This window comes from Dermacentor variabilis, unplaced genomic scaffold (assembly GCF_050947875.1).
Source record: "Dermacentor variabilis isolate Ectoservices unplaced genomic scaffold, ASM5094787v1 scaffold_12, whole genome shotgun sequence".
Classification (NCBI taxonomy): domain Eukaryota; kingdom Metazoa; phylum Arthropoda; class Arachnida; order Ixodida; family Ixodidae; genus Dermacentor; species Dermacentor variabilis.
Genome location: NW_027460280.1, coordinates 10078217 through 10104470, shown reverse-complemented (window position 1 = coordinate 10104470; position 26254 = coordinate 10078217). Strand labels below are relative to the sequence as shown.

The 26254-nt window shown below is 45.3% G+C and overlaps 1 protein-coding gene across 11 annotated transcripts in view; it reads right to left on the bottom strand.

The window, feature by feature from the left end:
• Positions 1–26254, bottom strand: part of Vps8 (vacuolar protein sorting 8) — a 947651-nt gene that overhangs the window by 345641 nt on the left and 575756 nt on the right. For all 11 annotated transcript variants that reach the window (XR_012825005.1, XM_075677146.1, XM_075677136.1 and 8 more), the window contains one exon: positions 20721–20860. Coding sequence is in view for 10 of the 11 variants with exons in the window: in XM_075677146.1 (XP_075533261.1) it covers positions 20721–20860 (140 nt within the window). In the remaining variant the exon portion in view is untranslated. The remainder of the gene's footprint in view (positions 1–20720; positions 20861–26254) is intronic.

Sequence of the window (26254 nt, the reverse complement as noted above, 5' to 3'; positions counted from 1 at the left end):
TGGTGGCTTGAGTGGCTTGAGATTTTGTGGAAAATAGACGTGCTTTTCGGGGCTCCGTGGCGGCGACAAAAATCATAAGTTTTTGTGCTTGCTTTGAGCTTGCTTCTGTTTTGTATTTGCCTTTTTTTTTGCCTTTAATAGTAATTGGGTGGGCTTTTTTCTTCTTTTTCTCTTGTATTTCGTGTGCGCGTGTGTGTTTCGTGTACATTTGGTTTTGCAGGATGTTTGAGCGCCCTTTCGCACCACGTGTTGCGACACGTGCAGCCGGGTGGGATGTTGAGTTTTTAGAGAGACTAATAGCTATTAGTAATAGTTGAGACTACTAATAGTTGAATTGACTACTAATAAACTACTGGTGGTTGAGACTAATAGCTATTAGTCATTTTACTGTGCGTGTTTTGGTAGGAAAGTGAGAGCATGGGCACATGATTGAGCGCATGCGAGAGCATGTCATATCTTGGGTCTCCACAGCATTGATTGCTTTTCAAACAGTGGTTAGAGTTGCTTTGCGACATTTTGAGGATTTGGATCCTGTGCGTATCGGTTTTTGCTAAAAGGCACAAGCTCTGCATTATTATATTATTATAGCATTTGCGTCAGAAAAAGCCGTGCAATACATAGCAAGAAAGCTGGGAAAGCAAGCAGTGTGCGGGGGGTCCCTCAAGGCAGTTGAGGGCATGGATGAGAAAGGAGAGGGAATCGAGTCAACCGGTACACACTGTTGTGTTGATACTAGGCTGCAGAAAATGGAGGTAGGCCTTCCAGGAAGAGCTTGTCAAACAGGTGGAACAGCTCAAAAATGAGGTAAACATGGACCATGATGCACAGAAGGGAGTGGATAAAAGACTTGAAGCAGCCGAGGAAAAGCTGAAAAGGGCCGCCATTGTTAACGAGAACGTGCGTGACAATGGAATGCAGTCCCCCGACGTGACAGGAAAGAAAGGGCTAGCAAAGTACGTGGAATTTGTGCAACGTGGTGAAGAGTTAGCTGGAAAGAGCGGCACCTACCTTGACGCTGCCACATGGAAAAAGCGGGGGCACAGGGGACAATGCCCCTTGTCAAATCTGAATCAAGCAGAAAAGGACAAAAGGAAGCAGGGAGAGAGAGGTAGGAAAGACTGAAAGGGTGATAATCGCCGGTGACTCAAACCTGGCTGGGTGCTAACGAGCAATTGTGGAGAGGTTGAAAGGCAATAAAAGAGTGGCGGTAGGGACATTTCTCGGGCGGACAATGGGGTCTGTCATGAAGCGAGCAAAAGAAAAGTTCGCGGAAAATGCCCACGTGCGCAACCTCGTCATAGTAGCAGATGGGCTAAATGACGTCCTAAACAGGAAAGGGTCAGGACTAGCCAGCACGTGGCGAAGGGGGTGGACGACTTGCGCAAGCTATCCCCTCAGGTGCAGATCGTGGTGTGCACAGTGCCAGAGGTGCCTGTACGTGACAGTCACGTACAAAGAGCCATAGTGGCTGCTAATGAGGCAATATAGAAAATGAGCCGAGAGAAAGGCTTCGAGGTTGTCGAAGTAAACTGGGAAGTGAGAAGGTGAGGGGGTTTTAAACGAGACGGGATCCACTTCAATTACACGCTGGCACGAGAAGGGGGTTGGCGACTTGGTGGTCGCACTGTTGCTCTTTTAGGGGGCGTACGGGCGCTCAGGAGGCCAGAGTAGGTAGTAATAAAGAAGGTCCCCTAGGAGAACCTCAGAAGAGCATTGCCATCGATAACAGAAAAAGGAGGAAAGCAAGAAAAAGAGCTCGCCATGCAAGAGGCTACATAAATATGCAGGGCGCAGAAGAAAGGAAAAGTGGGCAGAGATTGAGGAGCAGTTAAATAGCGAACAAAAAGGAGTGTATGCGGTGACTGAAACACACCTTAGAGACTCAGAAGAGCCGCCAGTGATTGAGAATTATGTTTGGGAAGGGTGCAACAGAACTAAATCGGAAAGAAAGGGAGGGGGAGTCGGAATACTCATCCAACAGGGAGCCAAATGGAAAAAGAGTAAATGCAAAATGTCAAGAGCATTTTTGGTTGTCAGGTACAATGAGTGGGAAAAAACATGGCTGGGCATTACGTATTTGTGGACCGGAAATAATTGCACAGAGAAGAATAAAGAGTTAGTGGAATGCATAAATGCTGATATTAAGGATTTTGGGAATGGTGCTGAAATTATTTTATTAGGTGACATGAATGCCCACATACAGGATTTAGATGGCTGTACTGACAACAGTCACCGCATTGGAAGCTGTGCAGAATCGCGCTGCCCGATTCATTCATTCCTCATACTCATATGACGTCAGTGTTTCATCCTTGAAAGCTACATCCGGACTGTCACCCCTCTCTTTTCGTCGTCGCATTGCTAGCCTCACCCTTTATCACAAATTCTTTTATTCTCCTCTCAACCAAGCACCGTATATCGCCGCCGCATCACGCATATCTCACCGCACCAGTCATCCCCTTCAAGTTGCCCGCCCACTATCATGTACTACTACGTTTTCAGCTTCGTTATTTCTTCGAGCAGCCACGGACTGGAACGGCCTACCCCATGACATCGTCGCCATCGCTTCAACACCTGCTTTTCAAGAACGCGTAACAGATCACCTTCAATGTTAAATCACCATCGCTGTTTGTTTTCCTCACTACAAATGTAATCCCACCCCTTATGTAACACCCCCGAAATGGGGGCCTTTAAGGAATAAAACTGAACTGAACTGAAGTCAATGCTAGACCTTTGTGAGCAACATAACCTCGTTATCGTGAATACAGGACCTAAGTGTGAAGGGCAGATCATGTGGGAAGTGGGAAACCGGCAATCAACCACTGATTACTGTCTGATGACAGAATGAATTAATGATAAGGTGAGAGAAATGGAAATTGATGAGGAAGGGTATAGCAGCATAGGGAGTTACCATAAACGCATCATTTTGAAAATGGGATATGTAGTTGGGAAAGAGAGCAAGGAGAGCAAAATGACCAGTCCAAATTTGAACGCTCAACAAATAACAAATATAGTCACTAGACTCGAGGAATAACTTGGCAAATGGTCAAATAATGAGTTGGAATATAGTGAGCTTCTAAGTGTAATAATGACAGAAATACGGAAAGAGAAACAACATGTTCGTTGGAAAGGAAAAAACACCGAAAAGCTGGTGGAACAAGGAGATAGGAGAAGCGATCGCCGAATGAAAGAAAGCATCCCAAGAGCACAGGCAGGCAAAGAAGGTGCAGTTTCCGCAGGACGAAGTAGCCAGTAAATGGGAAATATACCAGGAGAAAATGTCTATGGTTCAAATACTGGTGCAAGCAAAATTAAAAAGTGAAAGTGAACGTTGGTCGTCAGAAATACATGAGAAAAAGAAGGCCGCACCTATAATATTTTGGAACCACATAAAATTATTAGGCAGGAAGTCAACAACAATACAACAACATATCCTAGACGAAGATGAAAACAGACTGGAAGGAGAAGCAGCAATAGATTACACCCGAAAAATAACAGCCAAATCTTTCCAAGGCAATGCCGAGGTTGTATCCGAAGAAAAAAAGAGCATGAAGGAGACCCAGGTGGAAAAGGAGCTGGTGCTGAGAAATTTCAACTGGAAGGAAGCCGAAGAGAAAATTCCTAAGCACAGAGCCACAGGGCTAGACGAGGTTCCCGTTAGGCTGATTAATGAACTAGGACCAAAAAGTAAGGAAGCTCTGGTAAAAGCAGTGGAAAAAACTTTAAAAGATGGACGAATACCAGACAGTTGGCGACAAAGTAGAATGAATTTAATTTATAAAGGTAAGGGAGACAAAGATAGAATTCACTCGTGTAGACCGTTGACCATTACATTGGTAATATACAGGCTAGCAATGCAGGCAATCAAATGAAAGCTTCAAGCATGGGCAGAGAATAATAGCATTTTGTGAGAACTTCAGAATGGCTTCAGAATAGGTAGGCGTTTAGATGATAACTTATTTGTTCTTACTCAGTGCATTGAAATATCAAAAGTAGAAAGCAGACTGTTTTATGTGGCCTTCTTTAGACATTACAGGAGCCTATGACAACGTAGATCGCAACATTTTGTGGGATATTCTGAAAGGGGAAGGCTTAGGTGACGATTGTCTACAGCTTTTAAGAGAGATTTACCTATAAAATACCGTTTGCATTGAATGGGAAGGGATGAGGAGTGAGGAGAAAGCTTATATCAACAACAAACTGAGGCAGGGGTGCCCTTTATCCCCGCTGCTGTTTATGATGTACATGGTGAGGATGGACAGGGCGCTAGAAGGAAGTAATATCGGGTTTAATCTCTCATGCATACAAACAGGCGGGTACAGTAATGGAGCAGCAACTCCCAGGTTTATTTTATGCGGACGACATTGTGTTGCTCGCTAACAAGCAAAGTGATTTGCAACGTCTGGCAAATATCTGTAGACAGGAAGGCAACAATTTAGGTTTGAAATTTAGTGTTAGAAAATCAGGTGTTATGGTATTCAATGAAAACAGTGAACAGACAGTGGAGATACAGGGCCAAGAAATACCTCGGGTAACAGAATATAAATACCTTGGTATATGGATAAACGAAGGCAATGGATATATGGAAACACAGGAAAAAACCATAGCAGTCAAGGGGAAGAGAAATGCAGCCATAATAAAGCACAGAGCGCTATGGGGATACAATAGGTACAAGGTCCTCCGAGGTATGTGGAAAGGGGTAATGGTTCCAGGACTTACTTTTGGAAATGCGGTTGTTTGCTTTAAATCCGGGGTACAATCAGGACTTGACGGGAACCAAAGGTCAGTGGGTCGCCTTGCATTGGGTGCTCACGGGAAGACTACAAATGAAGCTGTGCAGGGTGATATGGGCTGGACTAGTTTTGAAGTGAGGGAAGCTTGCAATAAAATTGAGTATGAAGGACAACTGAGGAATATGGAAGAAAGCAAATGGGCTGGGAGAGTGTTGAGGTATCTGTACAGAAACAACATTGATTCACAGTGGAGGAAAAGAACTAGGAAGCTTACCAGCAAGTATGCGGCCTGTAGGGTGGGCAACGGAGCAACAAAGAACGTCAAGCGGAAAGTCAGAGAGGCCGAAATAATCTCATGGGTGGCGGCAATGGAAAAGAAACCTGCCATGAGTAACTACTTAAGAGGAAAAAAACGAAATCAGGAAAGAAACAATTTATGATAACTCAAAGGGAAGCTCATTACTTTTCAAAGCGAGACCGGGATGCCTTAGAACATGCACCTATAAAATGAGATATAAGAAGGAAGAATAAACATGTGCTTGCTGTGGTAAAGCTAGGGAAACTATGGAGCATGTTCTATTAGAATTTGAAGATGTCTATCCAGCAGTCGATTTAGGTACCACTGGCCTCCTTGAAGCCCTTGGGTTCAGCGAGAGCAGAGGAAAAGTAAACATGTCCACAATAGGGATTAGTAAGAGGCGATTGGAGGATTGGTGGAATAAAAGTAGGGAAACGACAAAAAACGGAGACGTACAAAAGCACAGTTCGCAATAGGGGATCAGAAAATTTGGTTGTGGGAGTTCACAGTGTTTTTTTTTATTGTTTAACCTAGGTAGGACATTAGGCAGTATAAGAGCAAGTGCTTGGTGGAGCAACCCACCGCCCCGTTCCAAAGGGGACGCTCATAGCATCTATCCTTTTATCTTAGAAACTTTCTCTTACAATTACCGAAGCATTTTTGTTACATAAAAAACTGGGGAAAATTATCATTGTTAATTAGTTACTGTACTCTTTGTTAGTAAGTTTATTGTTTCTTCGTCATCATAAACACGAATAGCGTTCAGCATCATCAATCTTTTATGTGACCTCTGGCCTGTATTAAAAATTTTTACCGGTATTTTCGAGTGCACGGCAGCACGGATTCATTCGTAAGTACACTCAGACTGGTTGCTTCTTTGTTTCTAAAACTAGTTTATTGCGCTTCGATGTCTGGCGTTATTTACCTTGGGGTGAAGTGACGTGTTTGCAAGCGGACATGTAAGCCTGAAAGTTAGGTTTCGGTTGTGAGCCATTCGGAACATGTCGGCATCGAAACGGGAGCTGGACTTTGCTGCGGCTGACAACGGCGATAACGGTGAGTCGTTTAACGCCGCTGCTTGAATCGTTATATAATATCAATCTCATTAACTTACAGGCGGGGACACGTTAACGAACTAAATCCTGCATTACATATGGGCAGTCAGAATCTCAGTTGCTGTTTCCTAAATAAACCTTTACTTCCGAGGCTGTCGTTATACACACACTATCAGGAAAGAAAGAGTGATGTCGGAACGCGCGTCTAATTTTTTTACCTTATTGTAGCCGTGGTCGTAGGTGACTGAGTAGCCTTATCAATATACATATAAAAGTTTTTTTCGAGTCCGCCAGAAACTTCTTTCGTCCACAAAACCGAATAATCCTTTGGTAAAATCAAGTGAAAGTACAGAATTTAATGTATTAAACAGTTGCAAGTATGATAATTCACCCATACTTCGTACTTGTTGGTTCCAAATGTTCTTGCTGTTCAGTTTGGTTTACTGTAGGGCATTTATTTTTGCAGTAGTGAAGCAGTGCATCACATTCGTGCAGAAAAATAATGCATCAGTTCTAATACATATCCGAACCCGGTGGCCTACCACCGCTACTACCTGGACCTTTACACGGATAGATGTAGATTCTGTGAAGAAAGGGCGGACCTAGAACATATGGTTTGGGCTTGTCCTCGTACACCCATACAGAATAAAATAATTAAGACCAGAGAGCAGTGGGAGACCGCGTTGCTCAGCTGTGCACCGGAAGACCAACTCAAGGCAATCCAGCAGGCCGAAGATGCCGCCAGGGCCCAAGGGCTCGAGGCCGTCATTTAGGTAGAGGCCTAGGTCTCAAATCTGCTGTGCGCAAATAAAGTTTATTCCTCCTCCTCCTCCTCAGTTCTAATAGCTTCATGACTTTCATGCATTTGCTTGTGGAACCAGCAGTGTGATCTCTTCTAGTGTATAAATGAGCGCACAACTGTTCTCATTTGTGATCTTAATAATACTTAAGCTGTTGACATGCATTGTAGTTAGGCAGACATCAATTTTATGGAGAGTAGCAATATTTATACCATGCTGCTTAAGCACCCTAGAACAGACAGTGTACATTTGTATGTGTTCTGTAGTAGCAAACCATTACAATATATATGTCACACCTCTGAATTTCATATTCCAAAATTGTGCTTTTTCAATTTCTCATTCAGCCACAATTTCTGTTCCAGACATGCAGTAATGAGGACGGCACCAGCTAGTATAAAGCAACACACTCCACGCACTAAACATAAGCTGCTGCCTGCTACAACAAGGCCATTGTGTGGACATTGACTGCTACTACAAGGTAAACAACACATGGTTTAGAAATGAATATGCCTGATATATGCTGTATTGGCTTGCTAGTCTTGAGATACATGTCATTTATTTGCAGCAGAAATGAATGTTTGTTCATAATTATGGTTCAGTATAATTGGTTCGAACATAAAATAAAACACACATAAGTTTGGCTAATCTGTGCTTTATCTCATGTGTCACCGTTTTGCCCCCAACAGAGTCTACGCCAAGCACATCTTGGTCATCATGGGAGCCCCCATCTCCACCAACAGGAAGGGGCTGGAGCCAAATTCGCAAAGCTTTACACCACAAACAAAGAAGCGCATGCAGAAGAATTTGCATGAGATATCAAGTCTGCAGAACACTGTGTCAAGACTTAAAAGAGCTTCAGCCACCATTCCCTTCAGCCACCGTTAGAGATCATTCATCCTCATCCAAACATAAAGGTCAACCAGTTCTTCGCTGATACTTAATACCAGTCACTGCCTAATAGCCTAACATATCTGTAGCAGTATATTCCAGTGTATGTTGTCATGCACAATTCCTCTCCTGAAATAGCTGATGCAGCATCGGCATGTGTCTTGCATTAACCTACGTACCGTGTGCTATGCATCATTTTACTTTTCTTGATGTTTTTAGCCTTCAATGCTTGCAGAGCAGAGTGGCTTGTCTCTTGAATGCAAGCTTTCTCATTTTCCATATTCCTAGTCTCGTTGATGATTGCTCCTCTTACTTGATAGCCAGGGTCTTTGTGCAAGCTACACTGAAGTGATTGATTGCAGAATCTGGTTTTGCTGCCCCACTTGGTTGTGGTAACTGTGTTACGTTCCTCGGATGTGGGGGCCTGGTCAGTTGCATTGGTAAGCAGTCCCTCGAGGTAAGCATTTGCTCCTGCAGTCCGCAAAGCGACATAGACTCCCAGTATACACACACCGTAACTGGTGCGCCCCGTTCGTTCTGGCCTGCTGCAGCCATGGGCAAATTGTGCTTGTGGCCTACCTCGGCCATGATTTGCTCAAAATGGAGACCAGCATATGTGCTTACACGGTTCGAAGTGTGCGAAGTTGATAGCCGTATGGGTGGAAAGGTGCACAAAAATGGCTGCCAAAGGTGATGCCCACGAGAGCGACTTGTCCACATTGAGACAAAGTGGGACACCAAGTGTGAGCCACACATTAGCGGCCCTCGAAATAAAATAAACGTGCAGGTTGTAAAGGAGTTAATGCTAAAATGCCGGATAGTCCATGTCGCTATGTTGGTTGCGGCAGCAGATGCCTGCGTCACCTGACTGCTTCGCAATGGAAGTTGCTCATCTTCAACGGCAACTGTCGGTTCAAACAGGTGCGACGCTCTGTCCAATCTGTTTGTACATCTGGTTGTCGGTCGTTACCAGACCACCAATGTGACGAAGGCAAGCATTATGCCTGTAAGTAGGCGGCTGAATGTACCGTAAGAGACCCATGTACGTGAATGCTCACTGTTGCCATGTGGTTCGTAGCTAATGTATAATGTATTGTCTGAACCTCATTCGGTGATTTATTGCTGTTTAATTTTGCTGTTATCTCACTTGGTTACGGTCACCATGTTATGTTTTTCGAATATTGCGGCCTGGTCAGTTGTATTGGGAAGTAGTCTCTCGAAGTAAGCATTTGCTCCTGAAGTCTGCACAGTGACACAGACTCCCAATTTACACACACCGTGATTCATGCTCCCCGTTCACCCTTTACTGCTGCAGCCATGAGAAAATTGCGCCTGTGACCTTTCTCAGCTGCGATTAAGCACAAACGGAGACCAGCATACGTGCTTACATGGTTTGACATTGATGAAGTTGAGTGGAAAGACCCGCAAAAGCGGCTGATGAAAGTGATGCCCAGGAAAGAGGCTTGTTGATATTGAGACAATGTGGGACACCAAGTGTGAGCCACACATTAGCGGCCCCCGAAAGAAAAGAAACGTGCAGGTTGGAAAGGAGTCAACGCTAAAATGCCAGGTAGTCCATGTCGCTGTGTTGGCTGTGGCAGCAGATGCCTGCATCACCCAACAGCATCGCAATGCAAGTTGCTCATCTTTAACGGCAACTGCCGCTGCAAACAGGTGGGACACTCTGCCCAATCTGCTTGCGCCGCTGGTTGTTGTTCATTACCAGACCACCATGTGCGATGACGACGGTGAGCAGTCTACGAACTCGCGTCAATGATTCCAGCACATTTCGACATGCAAATTTTATTTTTGCTATTGCACGGGAATGTACACTGCTTGTCTTCTGCCAATAAAGTCGCACGCTCCGTTCACTCACTTGTGGCTTGTTTGTATAGGCATCAGTAGAGGCTCTTTGGTCTCCTGGCAATAAGAACGTACAGCAGCCAAGGCATTGAGGCACACCACATAGCCGGCAGGGCAAGCACGGCGCATACCAGCATACGCTACCGGCGAAAAGCGGCCCATATTGAATTTAGCTCTAAAAAAACTGACTTCCGCTTCCGAGTTGAGCAGCGCCATCTGGCATCCACCTAAGTAAGTTCCATGCGCTGCCACTGATAATTTTCTAACCACTGCGGAAGGTACAGTTTCCCTTCTCTAAAGTTGGTTCTTTATTCTATGGTGTGCACGTCGTGATCCCGTCTTGTCGTAGTTGTCCTCTGTGCATGTGCGTTGTCGGGGTTTTGTAACCATGGCGTCGGTGGCGTCTTCAAGCGGTGTGAGAAAGACCGTGTCGATCATATACAAGGACAAACTGTGGCAGCAACTGCATCAAGATTCGTCTTCGCCGTCAGGGAAGAGAATACATACGTCGAAGTACGAAGGCGTGGACGCAGCGCTCTTCTGATGGCTCCGTGAAGTTGGGGCTCAGAGCATACCAGTGAGTGGCCCCATGCTCCAACAAAAAGCCAAGTCCCTTGGTGACCTTTTAGGCCACGATGAGTTCAACCCACTTAATGGATGGATCCAGCGATTCAAGGTTTGCCATGGCATCAGCTGCAAAGTGGTGTGCAGTGAAAGCGGCGATGTCAACGACGAGCCCATCGAAGTCTGGCTTCGCTTAAATTTGGAAACCATGCTGTCCACGTATACGGGTCCAGACGTATACAATGCCAACGAAGCTGGCATATCTTATAACCTTTGGCTCAACCGCACTCTTGCGCTGAGAGGCGAAGCCTGCTCTAGCCGTAAGGCCTCAAAAGAGCGCATAACTGTGTTGTTCTGCGCTAACATGGATGGAAGTGACACCTGCCTCCTGTTTTTCAATGGAAAATCAGCAAGGCCACATTGCTTTAAAAAGCGAGAGCGCCTGCCAGTGACATATAAATCCAACAAAAAGGCGTGTATGATGCAAGACATGTTCACAAGCTAGCTTTGCAAGTTCGATGAAGACATGGTGGCAGAGAAGCGACAAGTCGTGCTCGTTCTCAACAATTGCACAGCCCGCAACATCCTGCCAAAGTTGACTGCAGTCAAGTAAAAGTTTTTGCCTGCCAACACGACTGCAAAATGTCAGCTGCTCGATCAGGGTGTCACTGCAACCGTAACTGTACAAGAAACGTATCTGCGAAAGAGTTTTGCTGAGCATGCAGCAGCAGCCTCTTAAAGTGAATTTAAGCGGTGCGATTAATATGGTTGCCGCTTCATGGTGGCAGGTAAAAGCCACTACAATAAGCAATTGCTTAAATAAAGCAGGCTTCGTGCACAATGCAGAGGGTCTCGACACCAATGAGACAGTCAACACCAACGACATGTGGTCCGGCCTCATTGAAAGCAAGTTTTTTTCCGCCACAGACACCTTCCAAGAATATGTCGATGCCAGTGAGTCTGACCTTCCTGCCTGCGAGGACGCGAACACGGATGATGCGATCGTCGCAGCGGTGAGCGGCAGTGCTGAGCTTGCAACCGAAGACGAGTCGGATGACGATGTCGACCGGACGCCAAACCCAGATGTCTCATGCAAAGGCGCTTTGGAATACCTCAGCAAAGTGAAGATGTACTGCGCGAAGAAAAGTTTGAATGAGAAGGCGCTTCACTGCTCAAGCCTTGTAGAGGACGAAATTGTCCGAAGCGCTGTTAAAAAAAATCTCCAGACGAAAATAACAGCATTCTTCCACTGATGCCGCACTTGTCTGGAGAACTTGGTTTTTGTGCTGTGTTGCGATTGTGTTGCATGTGTGTGTGAGTGAAATATGTAATAAATTGTGTTTGAAAGGTAGGTGGTCCGTTTGGCATAGGCAAAAGCCGAAAAAAAGCATGCTTTGGTTATAACGTGGTACCGCTTATGGCGTGGATTTTTACAACTCTCGCAACTTACGTTATAAGCGGTCAACACTGCATAAAGGGCCACAAGCTTTTCAAGCATGATATCTCCTCCATGGATTAAATTGACTGTTATTCCATCTTCTCCTGCCGCTTTTCCGCGGGTCATGTCCTGCTAGGCCCTTCTGACCTCATCGCTAGTTATAGGAGTTTCCGTATCCTGTTAATCACTGTTTTGAATGGAGTTATCCTGAGTCCTCTGGGTACTGTACAGGTCAGTATAGAATACTTCCGCTGCTTTTACTATACCTTCAAGATTGCTGATGATATTACCCTGCTTCTCTTTCAGTGCATATACCTTGGTTTGTCCTATGCGAAGTTTCCTTCTCACTCATTTCATGCTGCATCCATTTTTTACTGCTTCCTCAATCTTTAACGCATTATAATTTCAAATATTGTTTATTTTATCCTCGTTGATTACTTTTGACACTTCTGTGAATTCTATCTGATCTCTTGAGTTGGACACTTTCATGCTTTGTTGTTTCTTATAAATATTAGGTCCTTTGTTACTTCGAAGAGCTTACCTACGGGTTGCCTTGGTGCCTTACCTCCCACTTCAATTGCCGCTTCTGAAGCCAGCCTAGTCACTGTTTCATTCATTACCTCTATGTCATCTTCATCTCTCTGTTCTTAAGCTGCACATTTGTTTGCAAGCAACAGCCTGAGGCAGTCTGCTTTTACCCTTACTGCATCTAGGTTTACTTTACTCTTTACTCTTTCTCTCTTCATACTGAGGGAAATCCTAGACCTCACTAGCCTATAATGACTGCACTTTACCCTACCTAACACTTCAACATCCTGCATTATGCTGGGATTGGCAGAGAGTATGAAATCTATTTCATTTCTTGTTTCTCCACTGAGGCTTTTCTAGGTCAGCTTCCTGTTGCTATGCTTCCTGAAGAAGGTGTTCACTATTCAGAGCTTATTTCTTTCCACAAATTCGACCGACATATTTCCTCTAATGTTCCTAGAAGTGATGCCATAGTTGCCAATTACTTGTTCACCAGCCCGCCTTTCACCTACGCATTGAATTCACCCATGACTACAGCATAGCGAGTTGGCACTTTTCTCATCGCTAATTCAACATCTTGATAAAGCTGTTCTATTTTTTCATCATAGTTATTCATTATAGTGACTGGAGGTTGAAGCATAGGCTTGTGCTGCCTTTATTCTATACCTCATATTCAGCTTTATTACTACTGCTACCCTCTCATTACTGCTGTAGAATTCGTCATTGTTGCCTGGTACATCCTTATGAATTAGGAATCCTACCCAGCATTGTTTCTTATCGGGAAGTCCTCTGTAGTGGCTGTCAGTCAGAACTGTAAAAGCCTCCCCCGTTCTAATCTCACTAAGATAATTCCTCAGAGTCCTTCTAAGCTAGCTTCGCTCGAGGGGGTTCATGTGTTGAGCATTTATGTTTTCAGTGGCAGGTTTTCTTTCTCTCCTTTTTTTTTTGCCAGTGTCAGGCACCACTCCAAGCCTGGAGATGTGGAAAAAAAAAATATGGTGAGAGAGAGAGAAAAGTCGAGAGCAAATGGGGCTCTACTAGTACAGGTTAAACCAAATTAGGGAGGCCCACTAAGTTTCAACAAAGGCACTCCCTCACCAGAACAGGAACTAGCCTCCCTGATGCAGCATTCAAACTTACGACCTTCAGCTTGGAGGCCCTTCTACCTCTGCTCCACCCGACTCCCTCAGACACACAGCTACAAATGGAACACTTGTACACTTTATCAAATGCTTTTACAAAATCAACACATATTACATCAATTTGTTGTCTTTCATCTATTGGTTTTGCAAACTCGTGGAATGTTTCTATAAGCTGTGATATAGTAGACAGACCACTTCTGAATCTATGCTGATATTGCATTTCATATTTACATAAACAACCTATTCGCACAACTGCAACAAAAGCATATGAAATACAAGAATAGCCAAGGCACACACTGAACCCCCCCCCCCCCCTCCAATGAGAGTGCATATCTGTAATCTACAGATATGTGCCAGAGCAAGACCTGACCCCTCAAATGGGATGCAAGCCAGGAAACTTGCAACATCTGTGGAAAGAAGCCAAGGAACCTATCGAAGAAGCACAGTGTAAGGCAAAGAGCCAGTATGATAGAAAGAAGTGCCCAGCATTAAAGTATGTGGTGGGTGATGTGGTAGTGGTGAGACAGCCACCAGTGCACACTGGGGAGCCTACTACAGCTAAAGTAAAATATTGTGGCTCATTCGCTGTGTCTCGAGTACTTTTTGTTGATGCATATGGACTCATTGACATGAACTTCCGTGCCGAGAATGCCAGTCTGTATTCCATGACAGCACGTGCAAATCAGTTAAAGCTATTTCACAATGTGTCCAAGGACTAAGTTGACAGTGATGAGGGTAGCACCAGTACAACTGCTCTAGAACTACTTGGGCCAAGACAAAGCGAGCAATGACAAATGAGAGCAAGACATTTCCAAGACTATGCTATTGACTGACTAAGGACAGCCAGTGAGCCAGAATGACCGAGTGTTAGCATGAGGTAGCAGTGTCAAACACCATCACTATCATTCTAAAAAAAAATAAGCAGCAGTTGGCATGGAAGGCTGCGCTATGCATCTGTGTGCACGCTCCGACCATACTTTGCATGTATCTGTCATGTTATTAAACATTGTTTTGTTCTACTTTGTTGCAGTTAGGCGATGCAGAACTGTAAAATTATGTTTGATAGTTGACTATTTTGCTGTTTTAGTGCGTTACATATCATCAGTACCTATACCACATGCCTTTGATAACGTGCATGCAGACTTATTTCATGTTGCCACATTCAACTGAGGCCATTTTCATAGATTTTACTGTAAAAATATTTTTTTTTTGTTCCAGCGGTTTGAAACTACAAGACGCGCGCTAACATGCGCCCACTTAGCTCACTATTTACGCCTTGGTAGCTATCGTTTCGTATTTCTGTGGGGCAACCAGCACCCATATTTGTCTGGCGAAGTTATCTGTGCTTGCATCGCACGTCAATGCCACATTTGCGCATGCGTTGACGTGCGGGCGCGAGCTTTCAGACGCTGGCAAACGTACATGTAGTTCGGCCTTAAGGCCAGTTGCCTTTTCAAAGTGCTTTGCAAGAGATGGGTTTAGAACACCAGCACTTGCTCCTACACACGGAGGTGGGTTGGCTGGCATGTGGAAAAGTGCTGGCCAAGGTTTTTGAGTTGAAGTGAGCATTTTTCTAGCAGAAGCTAAAGGGCTGGGAGAGTTTTTTCAAAGACCCTTCATTCCTAACTGAGCTTGCCTATCTGTGTAACATGTTTGTGCAGCTCAATCCCCTGAACTCCAGCATGCAAAGGGTTGAGAGTAATGCTGTATCATCTGGTCACAAAGTCAGGAGCTTCTGTAGGAAATTCCAAGGTTGGCTAAGTCGGGTGGGAAGAGATGATTATTGTCCATTTAGGTTGCCAAGTGACTTTGTAACATCTGGGAAGTATCCGCAGCTGAAAAAGAGGCATTAAGGACACATTCGAGTACACTCAGATGCCACCTAATGAGTCCCAGAGTCTGTTGCTGACACATGGCTCGTGCGCATTTTCCAGGAAGGTGCAACTTGCTTCGCTCATGAAAGTGCTGATGCTGAAGATGAGCTGGTGGAGCTTCTAGATATTCAGGCAGAGTTTACTACCGTGGTCCTCAAAACATTTTTGTTGGGAACAGTTGAAATGTTTCCCCTGCTCTGCAGAAAGGTTGCAAGATTGTTGTTAGTGTTTTCAACAACATATGTATGTGGACATGCATATTCAAGACTTGCTTAGTTGAAAAGCAAGTACAGTGAAATCTCGATATAACAAACTTCAGGGGACTGCGGTAAATTGCTTATTATTCTGAAAGATCGTTATAGTAAAAGCCCCAAAATTAACCATTCCGCTTATCAACCCATCACTTCATAAGTTGTCACTATATGAGCTATCCACGAAAATGTCGCTACTGGCTCTCAGCACCTGCTAGCTATTTTCCATAGATTCCACCGTCATACACCACCAAAGCACCGTATAATAAGAGTGACGCGTACAAAACTGACGCTGATGCCAATAAAACTACCAACAAGAAGGTAGCTCCATGTTGCCTCCAAAGCGCAATGTTTCATGCTTTTTATTTGTTTTGACATGTCTGGTTGTGGACACTGCAATTGTCTCGCTCGAGGCAGACACCTGAAATATGTAAAAGCGCAAGTGCACGTAAATGACACTGTCTGGGAAGTGCAAAATGTGACTGTGTGGTATCCCCAATTAAATTATGGAGTTTTACGTGCCAAAATCACTTTCTGATTATGAGGCACGCCACAGTGCAGGACTCCGGAAATTTCGACCCCCTGGGGTTCTTTAACGTGCACCTAAATCTAAGTACCACGGGTGTTTTCACATTTCGCCCCAATCAAAATGTGGCCGCCGTGGCCGGGATTCAATCCCACGACCTCGTGCTCAGCAGCCCAACATCATAGCCACTGAGCAACCACAGCGGGTGTGTGGCATCCCAACAAGTACAGATGTTACATTTCACCGCACGCGTAGCTAATGTGACCACAGAAATAAGCACAAAAGAAAGAGGTGTGCACAGAAAGAAGGGTGAAAGAAGGAAGAGATGTGCCTCCGTTGCTAGGTGACTTTTCTGGGAGGAGCATGCGCTTGAAAAACCTGATGCGTCATCACCTCTGCTTGCCTGCATTCTTCTTTTCTGAACCCATACACCGCAAAGTCCACTCTCTATGCCCTGTCGTCTGCTAGCCTACTGTTTCGGCTGCTGTGAAGGACACACGGAAATCTAAGAATCCCCAGATTTCGGAATATTAGTTTGTAGCACTGAGGCATTGTTAACATCACAGGGAAACTGAGTAATGATCATTATTCAGAGAAGTTTGGTATTCTGAAGTTTGTAGTAGTACTGAAATATTTTTGGACTGAAACTATAAAGATTTAGCAAGGGATTTCTGGAAACTTTGTTAATCAGAAAAGTTTGTTAATGTGGTGTTCATAGTAACGAGGTTTCATTGTATTGCAACCGGCTGAACGTCAATGCAGACATACAGCTATGTTTAAGTGCAACCATGCCACGAATTGACGAGGTAGCAAAAGTGATGTAAAGAGGGTCCTCTGATGTGTTGCTTGTGTAAGCCAACAAATAGTGTCCATTTCATGTTTATGAATATTCGCGTTATTTGCTGCAGTACTGTATACAATGCGTTGCTTGTGAAATTAATAACCAGTGTATATTTCAGATGGCAAATACAGTAAAACCTTGTTATAATGAAGTTGAAGGGAGGGTTGTAATTACTTTGCTATAACCACTAGTTCATTATGCCACTATCCATTTCTATCCACAAATAGCAAGCAAGAAAGGATGTACTCACCACTAAATCTCACAGCAGCCGGCCATGCGAAAAAGAAAATGGCTGTCGCACGGAAAAAAACAAGCGAAAAAAACAAGAAGACAGCAAGGAATTGCTACTTCATTGAAGCCAAACGTCTTGTTACTGATTGATCAACAGCACATCAGCTGGCGGCTCACTGCGCAGAAAAAAGTCCTTGATAGATTTTTACCGTGTCTTCTTAAGGCGAATTATGGCTTTTTCAGCTGCAGCCACTAGTATTTCGAGTCCGTCCTCACCGTCATCGTGAGCGCCAAAGAAGCGGCGCAGCAGGTCTGCCGCATCCAGTGCTTGTGCGGGCTTCGGTATGTCGGGTTCGCCAATATTGGGCTCCGGGTTGTCATCGACACCTTTATCACTGTCGTCATTAGGCACCCTCGTCACCACACACACAATTTTCACCTCCGTTACCTCTTCCGTCATCACTGTGTCAGCATCGGCACTGATGTACGTGCAGAAGGTGTCGCAGTTGGGTACAACACCGGCATCAAGGAGAGTGTCCCACGACGCTAGGGCTTGGTCACCCACGGCACCCTCCCCCATTGACGGCAGCACCGAGATCTTCGCTGTAACCGCCGCCACTGCTGACACCAAATGAGGCATGCCGTAAGCAATTGGCGATCATGCTTGCCGGTAAAGCTATTCAAGCAGACTGTAGCATCTCAATCGCCCTGTACAAGTCAATCGTGGACTCGCGCTTCATGCTCATATTGAGCAGAATCCGGTCGATCACACGCTTGCGGTAGCCTGACTTAATGTTCATGATAACTCCTTGGTCGAGGGGTTGCACAACTGCAGTGCAGTTTGGTGGCAAGAAGCAAAGCTCGATGTTTATTTAGCACAGCAGCAGCGTGGTAGGCCGCGCAGTTGTGCAGTATGAGGCATATCTTCCGGTTCAACTTGTCCAGCCGCTCGTCCCACTCCCGCAGCCATTGTGCAAAAATTTCTCTCGTCATCCAAGCCTTACGGTTGGACACATAACTCATTTGGAGCTTTCGTTTGCCTTTGAAGCATCGTGGCGATGCACTTTTGCCGACCACGAGGGCCGACAACTTTTTCGACCTATCCACGTTGGCACAAAGCAACACGGTTACGTGGACCTTGCTCTGATTACCGCCTTGGAAGTGTTCACCTTTGAGGGCCAAGGTTTTTTGCAGCAGCATCTGGTAGAACAGGGCAGTCCCATCCGTGTTGAACAAATCCTTGGCACTGTATTTTTCTAGCAGCTGTCCAACGTTTGTCTCCACCCACGCCACTGCAGCTTCGCGGTCGACAGACTGCGTTTCCCCGCTGACAGCCTTGCCGACGATGTCGTGGCACTCCTCGAAATGCTGCAGCCAGCCAACAGTTGCCACAAAATCGTCGTGCCCCATGATGCACGCGAAGTCACTTGCTTTGCGCTGCAACAGTGTCCCACTCACAGGAGTGCCACTTGCTCTTGCATACAAAAACCACTTGAAGACCACTTTCTCTACAGCTTCGAAAGCTACAGCTGTTTTCTTTCACCTTTTATGCCATGTGCGACAGCACTGCTGACAGCTTCTTTACTGCTCAAAATCGTCAACAGTGTGCTTAACTGTATGCTGAAATCTTCGGCCACTTTTTTCTTCTTCAAGCCGGACTCGACGGGTTTCAGCATAGCCACCTTCTGCTCGATCGATATAATTTTTCACTTCCGTTTGCCGTCGTCCATCTCCTTTCTGGCAGCGAGAACTTGCATGAACAAACCAATAGAAACACTGATATTGTTGATGCGCATGGAGGCAATGACAAGCAACAACAATACTGCAGTTGGCACTGCCCCATACATGCAGTGGAAGAGCGAGCAGGTCCACCATTTCCACAGGAAAGGGGAGGCCGGGAGATGTGCACAGAATATGCGAATGTCGCGCGCTATAAGACATTGACCTGACGGGTACCAAAATAGTCAGTAAATGCTCGTTGTGGAAAAAAAAAATGCTGACGATTGCGTTACTTTCTAATAGGAAATTTGAGCGCAGCTCTTCAGCTGTTTCGGCTTTTCTATATACTGAGGCAAATAATTCGAGCAAGACATGTACATACAGTTACAGGTTCTTATTCTTCACTTCTTCAAGAAACACTCCACTTCCAGTTCTTGATTGTCATGAAGGTAGCTTTGTGGTCGGAGAAATAGATGGATATATGCTAAACTTGCTGCACCAATGCCTGATTCGGCATAGCGCACCTCTGGATTCTGGCAGCAACGGTGCTGGGCCTCTGCTCAGGCAGCTCGTTTAGCAGCAGTGGCAGACGAAGGACTTTCACCGGTTGCCTCACTCAGAAAGAACTGGCTGATAATAAACTACTTATGTAGGTAGACGGATTGTATCATAATATAAACTGTCTGTGAGCCTCGGACAGTCTGTCTGGTGCGGAAAATTTCGCACCAGCCGCCGTAAACGGAGCTTAGCTTCACGCAGCTGCCTCGCTTATCGGGAGGTTGTGGGAGGCAGCACGTATGCGCATAGGAACATTGTGCGGCGAAGAGATGGCAGCAACTGAGTGGTGCTGCTAGTGATTCAACTGAAGGTGCTTTTGCATTTCGACTTGGCAAATGCGCACCGTGATCCGCTGATACCGAGCCAGTGCTTCGGCAATCGAAGAACACTGTGCACTCTCGTGCAGTCGCCGCCATGGAGGAGAGGATGGGGGGAAGGGGTCCACACAGTGGCGAACGGTGGCAACTATGCGTTTTGGCTTGGGCAGCAGCATATCATCAAGATCATCCTCCAACGAGCCAGCGCTCTGATTGCCGCCGCACATGGTTGGCATTAGAGGAGGAGCAAAGAGAGCAAAGCTCATGCCGTGTGTGAAAGATGGCGCCAGGAGCGCGTGCAGCTAGAGCAGCGCACCGGCTCCGGCTATGGAGCTGGTTATGGCAAGGCACGGTGGAGCTGCGAAACGCAGGAATGGGTGCCAAAGAGCTACGCTCTAAAAAAAGGTTCGTTATATCCATTGCGAGGAAATTTTAGCTTCATTCAAATGAGGTTTTCAATACATGGGCATCTGTTGGAATTTCAAGGGGAACCACGATTGCTTCATTATATCGATTAGTTCGTTATATCCTGTTTCGTTATAATGAGGTTTTACTGTACTTTCATCTTTTGTCATGACATTGTACACACAACCTGTGGGCCCACGAATAAGTCGTCACCAACGGGAGGAAGCTGGCATCAAGTGCAGGACAACTCTAATGTTGATGAACTGAGGCCTCAATGCATGTACAAGAAAAGGCCTGCACATTTTCTGTATAGCCATCAGTCGCAACTGTTACAGTGCTTTCTTCAATACACAATGTGAACATATATTGTGTTGGGGTAAAAGAAAAATGTAAACGAAATTACCGCAGCTCGTGTCACTAAGTGGCTTCTCATGATATAAGTATAATGGGCTTCAACAATGTGAACAGTGGGAACAGGTGGGTCAGGGATTACATTGTACATCTCCAGCAATTAGCAAAAGCCAGAAGAGGTGAGATTGGTGGTCGATTGTGCCATCACTATATGGTTGACTGCCAAGAGGCATGAAGGTGCTGGAAAGGACATGGCCAGCTAGGATTACAAGAAAGATTCAACAACGGCCACCTTGGCTTGACAGCCGCCACAACAAAGCATGTCAGGAAGGAGCACTCACAAATGGGACTGCTCGGCAAGACTCAGCAGGTGTGCTTGGTCAACTGATGCTAAGCCACCAGCTTGCAGCAGTTCAAGCAGGGCCTGCTGGCGCTCTTCCCGTCGGGTCTCATCCCCAGGGTGCGTCAGATGCTCCAGTACCTGCGTAAATGCCTCCTCGTGAAGTCCATTAACAATACGGTAACATCAACAATATTGAAAAAGCATTCGATAAAGTCCCTCATGGTCGTCTCTTAATAAAGTTATAGCGTCTTAACATTCATCCCTGTGTTCTAAGCTGGATTCGAGGGTTTTTAACTAACCGCCAGCAGTTCGTATACGCTAACTCACACTCTTCATCCTTAACACCCGTGCTTTCAGGCGTACCTCAAGGTACCGTACTTGGTCCCCTCCTTTTCTTAATATACATCAATGACCTACCTTGTAATATTTCTTCTCATATCCGACTCTTCGCTCATTATTGCGTGTTTTACCGAGCGGTTACTAACCCCAGCGACTATTTGGCGTTACAACATGACCTATCGCGCATACAAAACTGGTGTACCACTTGGCTCATGTCAGTAAATGTAGCTAAAACCGTGTTAATGTCTATTCATCGTCGTCGTAATTACAATACCCCTAATTATAGCATCAATAACATGCAGATTCCAACAACTGATTCATTCAAATATCTTGGTGTGTACATCTCACGTGACTTAACTTGGACCTGTCATGTTAACCACATAATAAACTCTGCTAATCGTACTCTAGGTTATCTACGCCGTAACCATTTCCTCGCTCCTCCCCCTATTAAACAACTTGCTTTTCTAACCTTTGCGCGGCCCAAGCTGGAGTATGCCGATGCTATTTTTGACCCCCACCACAATAACCTTATTAATGCCCTCTTGTCGGTTCACAACCGCGAAACATGATTTATCCTGTCAATTTATTCGTATAATTCAAGCATCTCAGCACTAAAAGCCCAAATAAACCTACCCTCTCTAGCCTCACGCCGTAGAATAGCACGTCTTAACCTTTCTCATAAATTTTTTCATTCTTTGCCTTTTGACAACCCGTACATAAAAAGAGCACATCGCACTGCCCGCACCAGTCACTCTAACACAGTATATCCCCCACAAGCCCATACAGTTACTTTTCAGCAATCATTTTTTCTGCGCACAACACGAGACTGGAATGGCCTGTCCACCAAAGTTGCCACTATCATCGACCCACTTGCATTCAAACGACTCATCGGAAATATCCCTTTTTAATTTGTAGCATCTATCTTTGTCACTAACTCCCCACTCCCTCATGTAATGTCTCAACAGAGACCTTTGAGGAAATAAATAAATATCCTCTTGCACTGTCTGGTTGCGCATGCACACCTCTTGCCGTGCCCAAGAAAATTTGTAATCCACAGACAGTTTGCGCCATCCACTCAGAGTTATTGTTTTGATGCGACAGGGGGCAAAGCCTATTGACTATCAGTGTTGTTGGTATCTCTCATTCTCAACATGACAGACCAGTATCAAAAAGCCTGGGCATTTTTGAACGATGCATAAATTCAACAACTTCTTATGAAATCCAATTCAGAGGACATCTATGTTCATTATGAGGTGTCTTTAAGGGGCAATGACAACAGTGAAGAGGTCCTGAGGAACACCAATTATCCAAATTAAACTCCTCAATTAGCATAAGTATAAATTGCTGTTTGAATTTCCAGATTCAAAAATTTGTAATATGTTTTAAGGAAATGCTGTACTGATAAACTAGAGGCAGTACAAAGCTAAGCACGTGTGCTTACTTACAAGTACAGATGGCCCAATTCATCTTCTGAGCTCTGCATTTTCCCACAATAAGCAAGAGGGCAAGGCTTTTACATCTTAAGTTTTTATACCTCATTTTAAGTAATGAAGTTATTGGAAATAGTCGCCAGTTCCTTTCCTACTGTAACCAAAGAACATAACATAGCAGACACTTAATAGAATTGAGGTTCCACAAGACATATTTAGATACTAATTTTTCCCAAAGACAGGAGAAGCTTGCAATATTTCATACTGTGATTATCAGAAATTTATCATCCATAGTATGTTTGAAACTATGTCATAGTTTTATTTGTGTACCAATCCTGCTATTGCCTTGCATACAATGCAAGCCGTGATGGAAGTGGCTTTTGGTGATTTGGAGCAGCTTTTCGAGCAGAAAAATAGCAGTGCCGAGCAAAAATAACAAGACAGTTCGGAGCAGTAACCAATTCCTCACGTGAACATAGAAAACTGCACACGAATATACAATGACATAAACAAATCTATATACTTTAATGTTTGCATTTATTATTGATCACATATTGCACTGGTTCAATTTAATAAAGAACAGTAAAATGAGCACATGTAGGAAATTCTCAAGATACACAGAATGGTTTTTCTTTTGCATATGATAACAGTATGACAAAGAAATATGAATTAATGTCGCAATAAAAATACCACATGAGCTTAAAGAATGAGACATTTAGCATGAAAACATGGCATTTGATATCACAGTGAAATCTATCAACAAGCTAATAAATTGAGATTAGTCCTTGTGGGGTGCACTACATTTTCTTTTTGATTATTCAAGCTTGTGAAGGCTGCTTGCAAGTTTTGCCTGCCATTCCTTCAGAAGCAATTGTTCAATTTCAATATCAACAAACTCAGCATGAGCAAACATCAATCACCATATGCATAGCTTGCAGTTCAAGTGGGTCCTGGGAAGGCTTGGCCTTCTTGGTTGAAGGCCCATTTCCTGCAGACACACACTCCTGGTACCTTTTGAATGAGCCCTTATAGCTTTATAATCATATCGGGCTTCACAGTAACGGTTGAAGCATCTTGGCCACGCCGATAACAGCATGGTCTGGTTTCACACAAGTCGTTTTGGCTTACGACTGAGAGCTTGCTCTGTTCACGAAGCAGGTGGCGATTTTCGATGAATCCTTTTGCAACATCAACATTGTCATTAGCAAGAGACAGCAGGGCTTTAACCTCATGAGGGTCAATGACGTAAATATACGGCACTGCGAACAAGTCCAAAAACGGTCAATGCCGTGAATTTATGGCGCCGTCTGTATGTTTAAAAAGTGCACCAATTTCCTAACTTTTTCTTTTCTGTCATGAGCTGCCACTATGTGGGCATACAGGGATTTTTTTTTTGTGAGCCTCCCTCTCTCAGTTTTCGTTGCATGGTTTGTTTTAGCACTAATTCGCTCCCGCGCATCTATATACTACCGCTCGCGCATTGGCGCGGGCGGGTGGCGGTTTGAGTTTTGATTTCGCGGGCAGTTTCGGGTTCTTGCACTTGCAAAACTGATGGCCATCTCATTACTAATTACTCAAAGGGCGACCGCTTGTTTCTCGCTCGTTTAATGCTCACGGGGGTGCGCATAGGAAGGATGTCGCCGTGCATGCGTTTCCATTGCTCCTTCTTTTTTTTTTTTTGGAGACTTGCGAAAACTAATTGCCTCTGGTTGGCGATAAGATGAACATTACCGCAAGTTTGCCACACGTTTTGCTTTTGTGACGGGCACACAACTGCAGTTTTCTTGAGTGCGCGCAGCTACGCAGTTCGATTACGCTCTGGATGTACATATTGTCACGTGGTAGCGACATTAAAGAGCACAGTAGCAATACTCTGAAAGACAAAACTAGCTTTTATTGGGCGAACCTGTGCCCACAAAAACAGGCTACACTTATAACACAACGATAGCGGCAAACACGGTCGGCGATCGTCGAAAATCTGATCAGCGGGTCAAGCGCGTCCGCTTTTATACAGCAGTCGTCGAATGTTCCAGACTAATCGTTCGGACCCGCGTGCCTTCCACAAAGTTCTACACTATTCGCGTCAGGTGATGAAATCAGATAACGTGAGGTTCGGCGACAACAGACAGCAGATAGAAGCATCGATAACTTTCCAGAAACTTCGGATACATGCAGGCGCGTCCCGCGCTGTGTGATAACATTTGTTAGGTGGTGAGAAGTGGTCACCCAATAAAGATAAAGAAGTACACGTGTCATTACCCCCCTCTTAAAAAGCATAGTCCCGATGCTACAAATATAAGAGAGCGAAACACAAAAGGACACTTATTAAACAAAAGTAACAAAACAACAAAAAGAAACAAAGTCCAAAGGTCAGTTACGCGAAGGCCCAAAGTTCATTAACGCTGGTGTACGGCTTGAGTCGCACAACGTGGACTATTTCAGGTCGTGAGCGGCGCCGCTGTGATAGCGAAATGCTGTCTGGCACGACTTCATAGTCCAGTGCGCCAATACGTCGGATGATCTTGTACGGTCCGAAATAGCGACGCAAAAGCTTCTCGCTCAGTCCTTGTCAGCGTATAGGGGTCGAAACACAAACACGGTAACCGGGCTGGTACTCGACGAAGCGTCGTCGGAGGTTGCAGTGTCGGCTGTCAGTACGCTGCTGGTTCTTGATCAGCAGGCGGGCGAGTTGACGGGCTTCTTCGGCGCGCTGGAGAAAGGTCACGACGTCAAGATTCTCTTCGTCGGTGATGTGCGGCAGCATGGCGTCGAGCGTCATCGTCGGGTTCCTGCAGTAAACCAGCTTAAACGGCGTGATCTGTGTTGTTTCTTGCACAGCCGTGTTGTAAGCAAAGGTTACGTACAGCAGGACCGCGTCCCACGTCTTGTGCTCGACGTCGACGTACATTGTTAGCACATTGGTGAGGGTCTTGTTCAGGCGCTCCGTGAGACCATTCGTCTGCGGGTGGTAGGCAGTTGTCCTCCTGTGGCTTGTATGGCTGTACTGCAGAATGGCTTGGGTGAGCTCTGCTGTAAACGCTGTTCCTCTGTCAGTGATGAGGACTTCTCGACGAAAAATTTTGCCACTTCGGCTGCGCTGCCTTTCGGTAGAGCTTTAGTTTCAGCGAAGCAGGTGAGATAGTCCGTCGCCACGATGACCCACTTATTTCCAGATGTTGATGCCGGAAACGGTCCCAACAAATCCATCCCGATCTGCTGAAATGGTTGGCAAGGAGGTTTGATTGGCTGTAGTAATCCTGCTGGCCTTGTAGGTGGTGTCTTGTGTCGCTGACAGTCTCGGCATGTCTTGACGTAACGGGCGACGTCGGTGGTCAGACGTGGCCACTAATACCTTTCCTGTATCCTTGACAGCGTTTGGGAGAATCATAGGTGCCCAGCGGTTGGATCGTCATGCAGGGCGTACAGTACTTCTGGACGCAGCACTGACGGAACAACAAGAAGGTAGCTGGCACGGACTGGTAAGAAGTTCTTCTTTACGAGCAGGTTGTTTTGTAATGTGAACGAAGTCAATCCGCGCTTAAATGCCCTAGGTACTATGTCGGTGTTCCCTTCCAAATACTCGACGAGGCCTTTTAGCTCCGGGTCTGCTCGTTGCTGTTTAGTGAAGTCTTCTGCGCTTATTATTCCGAGGAAGGCGTCGTCATCCTTGTCGTCTTCCAGCGGGGGATCGATGGGGGCGCATGAAAGGCAGTCGGCGTCTGCATGTTTTTGTCCGGACTTGTAGATTACCGTGATGTCATAT